General features: G+C 41.2%; 2 protein-coding genes across 4 annotated transcripts; one reads left to right on the top strand and one right to left on the bottom strand.

Moving 5' to 3' along the window:
• Nucleotides 1–3,052: 3,052 nt before the first annotated feature.
• On the top strand, nt 3,053–6,410 carry LOC102717455 (cytochrome B5-like protein). Of its 3 annotated transcripts, none has more exons than XM_015840689.2 (6): nt 3,053–3,245; nt 3,319–3,421; nt 3,503–3,540; nt 3,758–3,835; nt 3,945–4,036; nt 6,330–6,410. In XM_015840689.2, the coding sequence occupies exons 2-6, from the start codon at nt 3,337–3,339 to the stop codon at nt 6,397–6,399; spliced, it is 363 nt and encodes a 120-aa protein (XP_015696175.1). In that variant the 5' UTR covers nt 3,053–3,245; nt 3,319–3,336; the 3' UTR covers nt 6,400–6,410. The 3 variants fall into 3 exon arrangements, with proteins under 3 accessions (XP_015696175.1, XP_006659361.1, XP_006659362.1); XM_006659298.3 differs by lacking the exon at nt 6,330–6,410 and adding an exon at nt 5,299–5,632 and having other exon boundaries at nt 3,058–3,245; XM_006659299.3 differs by lacking the exon at nt 6,330–6,410 and adding an exon at nt 5,299–5,632 and having other exon boundaries at nt 3,058–3,245; nt 3,316–3,421.
• On the bottom strand, nt 6,329–8,433 carry LOC102705938 (transcription factor WRKY19-like). The gene is made up of 2 exons (XM_040526946.1): nt 7,999–8,433; nt 6,329–7,895 (listed from the first exon to the last, which is right to left on the bottom strand). Exons 1-2 carry the CDS (start codon nt 8,316–8,318, stop codon nt 7,256–7,258), a joined length of 960 nt encoding a protein of 319 aa, XP_040382880.1. The 5' UTR covers nt 8,319–8,433; the 3' UTR covers nt 6,329–7,255.
• Nucleotides 8,434–8,737: the final 304 nt, after the last annotated feature.

Here is an 8,737-nt window from a genome sequence, read left to right as displayed (position 1 = left end):
TTTAGGTCAGTGGCGGACCTAGCCCAAAAATCGAGTGGGGGCACCTTATTAAGATGGTTAGTATGCTCAAAATTTTTTAATTAATTACATATTAATAGTACAGTAGATATTAAATTTGAGTTGGGTCCTAGGACCCCACTCCCAACACCGTGGATCCGCCCATGGTTTACGTGCAACAGTAATGTGACCTAAGCTAAGAATACCATTATTGAAATTAACAAAGGATGAAAAAAAGAAATAGAATAGTACAACAAAAAATATTACCACTTATATACCAAATTTTATCGGGACAAACTAATATACTTACACCATATTATTTAGAGTAAATTTTAACCAAAGTTGCATAAAACTACAAATATATAATGGTATATGTCACGTGGCCATATGTTCTATGGTTTATGGGTTTCACATAACATCATTCTATCTAAATATGAAATAAATTTAACATTTAAAATATTATGCTTAGGAAATAATTAAGGCAATAACTTGTATTAAGAAATTAATAATTAAAAATTCCATGGACTCTATTTAGGTTGATTTTTCTTGATGTAAATGTGTGCTCAACATACATAAGGGCCATGTTTTGTAAAGTTACGACCACAATACCCAAGTTATGTGAGTGACATAAGTTATAATACCCGTCTAAAATAGTTGATTTTGATTCCGAAGAAAAAATATTTAAACTTAATATTGAAGTAAAAAATGATTAACCAATAAGAAAGAATAAGAGGAGAAGCCTTTTGTGGCTAGAAAAAATAAAGGAGAAAAATGTTATGTCTGAGTATGTTTTCATCCCATCGATATTAACAAATTTGCTATTACATTACTACATTATTAACGTGGGACTTATCAAAATCTCATAGTAGTACTACTTAAAAAAATTCAAGGCGTTTTCATTGCACGTCACTTGGTGATGCCAGATGCATGTCAGCAGTGTCCTCCGCGCACTGTCCACCTTCTCCAACCCCCAAAAATGTGCGTGTGATGCGGAGAGAAGCAAACAACACGATATGACTTGGGAAACATCATTGGAGATTAGAAATCAGGAAAAAAATCATTCATTATCTGACTCAGCTTGCAAAAGAAAAATAAAAGCAAGGTGTTTTGTGCATCTCATGAAACATCAAAGAATGAGTGTAAACAAGCTTAGACTAGAACGTCCCGAACACAATGAGGACTCATTTATGGTTTCAAGAAGCATAAAACCAGAACTATCTTGTTAACATAATACTCACTCCGTATTTTAATTTACACCATTGTTGATTTTTAGCATATATTTCACCATTGTCTTATTTAAAAACTCTATGCAAATATGCATAAATATAAGCTATAAATCAAATTTCACTTAGTAATGCCATATCATCCAAGCATATTTTAATGGGCGAATGAAACACATGCTCTCAATACTTTAGTTCACGGTTTCATAGGTTAACATGTACTTAAATGTTATCGGAGTTAATTAAATGTATGGAGATAAAATAAATTACTCTTACTGGATGTTTCAATTCGCTTTCATATACACTAAGGCTACTCATAATGTTAGTTTTATTTTCTGTCAGGAAAACTGGTGACATGCCATGAGATTGACGAGAAGAGAAATGAATTAGTTTCATCTTGATGAAACCAGCCGTGCCCCGTTTAAAACATTTTAAAACCGATTAAAACCAGTGTTGGAGCGCAATCAATTTCATTTCAACTTCTACCCTGATCCAATTCAACCATAGTTTATGTGTAAATTAAATGAAAGTTTCCTAAAAAATAAATTGACATTAGAATGGATGGTTTCATAGCACTTGAACGGATGTGTCATCTTATAAAACTTGTCACGAGGAAAAAACTATAAATTATACTACCTCTGTCCCGAAATAAGGTTTTAAGATTGTCTTGACCCTTCGTCTTATTTGAAATTTTTTTACGATTAATAGTTTTATTGTTACTACTAACTCTGTTTAATAATGTAAGATAATTACAACATTTGACTATTCGTCTTATTCAAAAATTTATTACAAATATAAAAAATAATAAATCGTGCTTAAAGTTCTTCCGATGATAAAGTAAGCCATAAGAAAAATAAATGATATTTTTATAATTTTTTGAATAAGATGAAAAAAGTCAAATATCATATTATGAAACGGAGGTAGTAGATGATAAAAATATAAATAGTACTTTATACGTGACTATTTTTTAGTTTTTTAACAAAATTTTCAAATAATACTAATGGTGAAAGCATTCGACACAAAAATCAAAAAATAACGTTATTATGGGACGGAGGTACGTTGCATTATTGTTTTTATCATATTTAGGTCCTGTTTAGTTCCTAAAATTTTTTTTTAAAAATATCACATCGAATCCTTGGACACCTAAATAAAGTATTAAATATATATGAACACTAAAACTAATTACACAGTTATGGAGGAAATTGCGAGACAAATGTTTTGAGCCTAATTAGTACGTGATTAGCCATAGGTGCTACAGTAACTAACATATGCTAATAGCGGATTAATTAGACTTAAAAGATTTGTTTTGCGGTTTATATGCGAAATCTAAAATTTATTTTGTAATTAGACTGAATCAATATTTCAAATGTGTGATCTTACTTGCAAAAATTTTTAGAACTAAACATTGATACAATTTATTAGCCCATGTCAACACCGGATGTTTGAAACTAATTTGAAGTATTAAATATAGACTAATAAAAAAACTAATTTCATAAATGAGAGCTAATCTGCGGGACGAATTTTTTGAGCCTAATTAATCCATAATTAGCAAAATATTTACTGTAGCATCACATAGGCTAATCAAGGATTAATTAGGCTCATTAGATTCGTCTCGCGAATTAGCCCAAGATTAAAGATAAGTTATATTAATAAACTATGTTTACTATTTTTAATAATTATCCAAACATCCGATATGATCCAATATGGCTAAAGACTAATCTTTAGCCTCTGGTACAAACACTCCCTAGATGTAAGCATTGATACGCCATGGAACCCGAGACCGGTCTAATCAATCTGAAAAGACCAAAATGCCACCAGCCTAGCCAGATCAATCTCCTCACACGGCTAGAGTGGTGCTACAGTATTTTTCTCCGTCGTGTCTCTCCCGTCCCGTACGCGGCAGGGGCAGCCGGCCGGCGAGCTCCTCCCCCCTTCCGCGCTCTCCTTGCGGCGGCGCAGGACGGGCTCTCCCGCCGCCTGCGCTGATCTCCGGCGAGCTGGGAGCTCTGTCGTCCTTCATCCTCACCGGTGAGCATGATCTGTCTCCTCTGTATCCACGCAAATCTGTCTCTTCTGAAATCTGCGTCATCAACCCTAGCAGGGGCACCAGGAATCCAGTATGGAAGTTATCGCCATTGTCTCGCTCGTCATGCTTCTGGTTCTTGGAGCTCTATTTGTGATAGTCCCAAGATCCCGTAACAAAGGTTGGATGCTGTTTCATGTTCGATTGTGGATCCACTTTTTGGGAAAGCAGTATTCACCTCAGACTGATTTCTTCATCGCAGGTGAAGCGAAGGAGGCCAACTCAAATGCCAGTGCGATGGTAAATTTTTCATCTTTCATACAATCATTAGATGATTAAAATGCCCGTTTGGTTTATTTTAAATAAAAGAGAACGGAAAGTCTTTTAATCTGAAAAAAATACACAATACGATAAGATTTCTAGTATGTTACAAAAATTGAATATGCAATGATTTAATGAACTATTGTATGATTTTTGATGCTCATCATTTTTGTGCACGCTATCTTTCTGCATCCAGGCATCTAGGAGCTATACAAAAGAAGAGATATCAGCACACAACACAAGGACGGATTGCTGGGTTATCATTAAGGATAAGGTCGTAGAAATGCAGTGGCCGTTTCGTTTCTTCCTTTTTACAATTGCCTGTAGACAGAAATCACAAATATCGAGTTTTGCGGTCTTATTATAAATTGGTTGTTACCCAGGTTTATGATGTCACCTCTTATGTGGAGGAACATCCAGGGGGAGATGCCATTCTAAACAATGCTGGTGGTGATTCGACAAAAGGCTTTTTTGGGTTGGTAACTCTATATCTTCTCCACTATACTTTGTAGCATGCCCATTGAGGACCATCAATTAATTCATGTATGAAATTCATAATTTTCACATGGCATGTGTCCTCTAAGTGAGGGGATTCATATAGGACTTCAGTTGCATCCTTCCCAGGGATCTTATGGTGTTAATGGCCTGTTTGGTTACCAGCCACCCTGAACCAACAAAAAATGCCACACTTGTCTAAGACTCTAAATTTGAGTTTATCAAATCCTTAGCCACACCATGGTAAGCCTAAGGGAATCTTGCCACACTTTTCCGAGTCATTCACATGTGGGATCTAGTTTGCTGGAAATGAATCTTGCCACAACTGTGGCTACAACCAAACAACCGTCAAGTTCGTCAAAGTTGCCAAAAGTTAGATGCGGCAAAGTCTGGTGAGAAACCAAACACTCCCTAAATCTTTCTAACTCAAAATTGAGTAAGTATGATGGAATAATAACAACAATCATAATTTCAGAATTTTTCTCCTACAACAGTAATGGTCACATCCTTATATATCCAGGAATCGCTATTGGTCACATTTGCTCATGTTACATGTAAAAAAATTGCTGGGTTGTTTGAGGTTCATCCTTCAGTCTCCATTGAGACTGAGGAAAAGAGAGAAAAACCGCCTCGGTTCTTGCATGCACATTTCCTAAATCGCTAAATGGTTAAATGTTGTATTTTTTGCAAAAAAAAGTTTCTATACAAAAGTTGCTTTTTTTTTAAAAAAAATCAAATTAATCTATTTTTCAAGTTTGAAATAACTAATATCAATTGATCATATGCTAATGTCTCACCTTGTTTTACGTATCTTCTCCTTCTTTTCCTTTCCCTTCCTCTAACTTCACTAAATATATTTTTTTAGAAAGTATACACTATACAGAGATGTCTCTTTCTTTCCTGCCGTAAATATTACCTTAATGAAGGTAAATGCATCGGTAAATTAAATCAAGACCAGAAGGTGGCTCCATGTTGTTTGCATTACATCCTTTTAAATGCCCAAAGGTTCAGAACATATTTTTTAGATAAGGAAGATAAATTGCACCCCTGTCCTATGAATCCATATTCATAGGATCAGGGGACACAGCCAAACACAATATTGTTTTGGCATGATATACGATCAACCACATATCTCACCCCTCTTATATTATGCTTTCTGTATGTAAATACCATATACATATGATTTTTATACTGATATTTTCATGTTTCTGCTACATATAATTCTTACCTCTGAACCTGCAGCCCTCAACATGGCACCAGAGTCTTTGATATTATTGAAGATTTCTGCATCGGCCAGTTGAAGGATTCATGATTGAAGAGACTCTGTATTGCATCCACGATTCTCTCATTGAAATTGAATTCCGGAAGTGTAGATTATTCAACTTCTAGTCTTGCAATCCCAGGTGTTGGACACAGATGACAGCGTAAAACATTTTTAGCTATTGTGATCTGGGCTGCCCTATGCTTTCAGATGTAATTTCATTTTTCAGCTGGCTATCCTATCTGTAGACATCATTCTGGCCAAGAGCTGTCCTATGAATTTATTTCTGAATATGTTCTTTTCCATCAGAGATTCGAAATTCCAGAATACCCTTTGTTTTGATGATGATGTCTGAAAGCATAAACACCACAGCGAGGTGATCTCGCTGTGCTGGCATACACCTGTTCAAACTGGGATTTTTCTCCAACTTGTCACTCACCTCATCCCATGTGATCAATTGCTACTCCTACAGTTTCATGCCTGGCCTGTCTCTTCATCCATCCACTAATTGCCGAGATGGATAACAAAAGGGTGAACAATTCTCCAAGAAAAACTGAATCTCTGTCCCAAAAAAGGGGAATCATTCTCCAAATAAAGCCCACTTTGGATTCGTCAGAAATAGTAGTAACAATTCCTTTTTTCCCTTCTTTTTGGCTTGAAAGGAAAAAAAAAAGCAAAATCCAAACTTCCATCAGAGAGTTGGAAAAAAGAGGAAATTAAAGAAAGAATAGAAACAAACAAGAGATGATGCTGTTCAGATATCCTAAGTTTTTTTTAAGGCTGTCACTGCAACTGCTTACACCTGCACCGATCTTAGGAAGAAGAAGCTATCTTTGCTCTTCTTCCCTCCTGCCATGGATGGACAGGGCTCTGCTCTGATATACGATCATATATTATGCTTCCTGTATGTAAATACCATATACATATAATTTTTATACTGATATTTTCATGTTTCTGCTACTTTCTGCTTTTGTCCCTTTGTTTATTGACAGTCATACCTCTGAACCTGCAGCCCTCAACATGGCACCAGAGTCTTTGATATCATTGAAGATTTCTGCATCGGCCAGTTGAAGGATTCATGATTGAAGAGACTCTGTATTCATCCACGATTCTCTCATTGAAATCGAATTCCGAGAGTGTAGATTATTCAACTTCCAGTCTTGCAATCCCAGGTGTTGGACACAGATGACATCATTCATTTTTAGCTATTGTGATCTGGGCTGCCCTATGCTTTCAGATGTAATTCATTTTTCAGCTGCCCTATTCTGCAGACATCATTCTGGCCAAGTGCTGTCCTATGAATTTATTTCTGAATATGTTCTTTTCCATCAGAGATTCAAAATTCCAGAATACCCTTTGTTTCGATGATGATGTCTGAAAGTATAAACACCACAGCGAGGTGATCTCGCTGGGGTGGCATACACCTGTTCAAACTGGGATTTTGCTCCAACTTGTCACTCACCCCATGTGGGGAATTGCTATTCCTACAGTTTTATGTCTGGCCTGTGAGCCTGTCTCTCATCCATCCACTAATTGCCAAGATGGATAACAAAAAAAGTGAACAATTCTCCAAGAAAAACTGAATCTTTGTCCCAAAAAAGGGGAATCATTCTCCAAATAAGGCTCACTTTGGATTCATCAGTAATAGTAGTAACAAAATTCCTTTTTTTTTTCTTCTTCTTTTTGGCTTGAAAGAAAAAAAAACAAAATCCAAACTTCCATCAGAGAGTTGGAAAAACAGAGGAAACTAAAAGAAAGAATAGAAACAAACAAGAGATGATGCTGTTCAGATATCCTAGGGTATTTTTAGGGCTGTCTCTGCTACTGCTTACACCTGCACTGATCTTAGGAAGAAGAAGCTATCTTTGCTCTTCTTCCCTCCTGCCATGGATGGACATGGACAGGGGCTCTGCTCTGATCTGATGCTGCCTTTCTTTATCATGGGAAGAGGTCCGGCGTGCCGATGCCGCCGTAGGAGTGGCTGAAGTCGAAGCAGTAGCTCATGAAGTCGGCGTCAATGGTGGCGTGCTCTGGCGCGGACGTCACGGTGGCGAGCGCCGACACGACCTCCTGGAGGTCGCCGTCGCAGCAGTGCGGCCAGTCTCCGTACGCGGCGGCCAGGCCGTAGGAGTCCGACGCCACGGGCGACGCCAGCGACGGCGACACGCTCTGCGGCGGCGCGGCGGCTGGCCTGTCCTCCGGCGTCAGCGGCGTGACCGCGCCGGCAGAGAGAAGGCCGCTGGTGTCCGTGTTGACCGTGAGGGTGGCGCTGAGGCTCTGGAGGAGGGTCTGCGCGTGCGGCCTCTTGGCGGCGGCGGCGGCGGCGGGGCGGCAGGTGTGCTCGCCGTGGTAGACGACGTCGAAGAGGGAGGCGTCGTCGTCGGTGCGCTGCACCTGCTTGGTGGCGGTGCAGCCCTGCGTGTTGCGGTGGGTGCAGCGGTAGTAGCCGCGCGGGTGCTTGGCGCCGAGGATGTCCTTCTGCCCGTACTTCCTCCAGCTGTGGCCGTCGTCGGCCGGCCCCTCCGCGCCGCCGGCCGCGCTCACCCTCACCTGGCTCGTCCACCTCGCCGTCGTCTTCCTGCCAACCAACAACCCGATCAGCCAAACCAATTCAAGAATGCTCTGTTCCTGGCCGCGGTCGGTCCGGTCGCCGAGAAAAGAGAGCTCGTCCGGTGCCTCACCTCTTCTTGGGGTTGGTCCTGAACGGCTGGTGGTCGGAGACGTCGCTGAGCGGGCTCGGCGTGCACGACGCCAGCGCCGGCGGCGTGTCCGCGAAATGCGCGGCGGTGCCGCCACCGCCAGAGCTGGACGTGACGATGCCGATGGACCTGTCCGTGAGCGCGATGATCTCCGCGGCGAGGCCGCGGCAGAGCTCGACGGAGCAGGGCGCGCCCAGGTGCAGCTCCAGCTGCCGCAGCAGCCCCTGCACGCGCACCAGCTCCGCCACCACCATCTGCACACTCCCGCCGCCGCCGGTGACGCCCACCTCAACGCCCTCCATAAGATTCACCTCGTGGCAGCAGTTCGCGGCCAAGAACCGGTCAGGTGGTCGCGAGAGGAGGAGCAGGAGGAGGAGGAGGAGGAAGGAGAGGGAGAGTGGAGATCGATGAGAGGTGGGTGGGTGGATGGGTGGAGGTGGAGGTGGAGGCGGAGGAACCTTCTTATAGAGGTGGAAGGGAAGGAAGCGCGTGGAGGAAGGGAGGGAAGCAGAGATGGAAATTCCAGTGAAGTGAAGAGGAGAGAAGAGAAGAGAAGGGGATTAGTTAGTTTGACTGATGGAGATAGTTGACACTGCGATTTGATTGGCTCGTCCCGTTCGGGTCGGGTCGGGTCGGATCAAAACGGGTTTAGGGTATTTGCCAAGTGCCCAGTGCTGATATCTGGCTTGGGTTGGGGCTGGGCTGGGCTGAGTCGGGCCCG

Source organism: Oryza brachyantha, chromosome 8 (genome assembly GCF_000231095.2).
Source record: "Oryza brachyantha chromosome 8, ObraRS2, whole genome shotgun sequence".
Taxonomy (NCBI): domain Eukaryota; kingdom Viridiplantae; phylum Streptophyta; class Magnoliopsida; order Poales; family Poaceae; genus Oryza; species Oryza brachyantha.
The sequence above is the reverse complement of the archived record's forward strand: the minus strand, read 5'-3'. Positions and strand labels throughout refer to the sequence as shown.

Excerpts from the sequence above, each read along its gene's own strand:
- LOC102705938 (XM_040526946.1), bottom strand. The coding sequence starts at position 8,318 with ATGGAGGGCGTTGAGGTGGGCGTCACCGGCGGCGGCGGGAGTGTGCAG. Across the intron at positions 7,896-7,998 it reads AGGACCAACCCCAAGAAGAG|GAAGACGACGGCGAGGTGGA; the intron begins GTGAGGCACCGG and ends GTTGGTTGGCAG.
- LOC102717455 (XM_015840689.2), top strand. The coding sequence starts at position 3,337 with ATGGAAGTTATCGCCATTGTCTCGCTCGTCATGCTTCTGGTTCTTGGA. Across the intron at positions 3,422-3,502 it reads CCCAAGATCCCGTAACAAAG|GTGAAGCGAAGGAGGCCAAC; the intron begins GTTGGATGCTGT and ends TCTTCATCGCAG. Across the intron at positions 3,541-3,757 it reads ACTCAAATGCCAGTGCGATG|GCATCTAGGAGCTATACAAA; the intron begins GTAAATTTTTCA and ends TTCTGCATCCAG.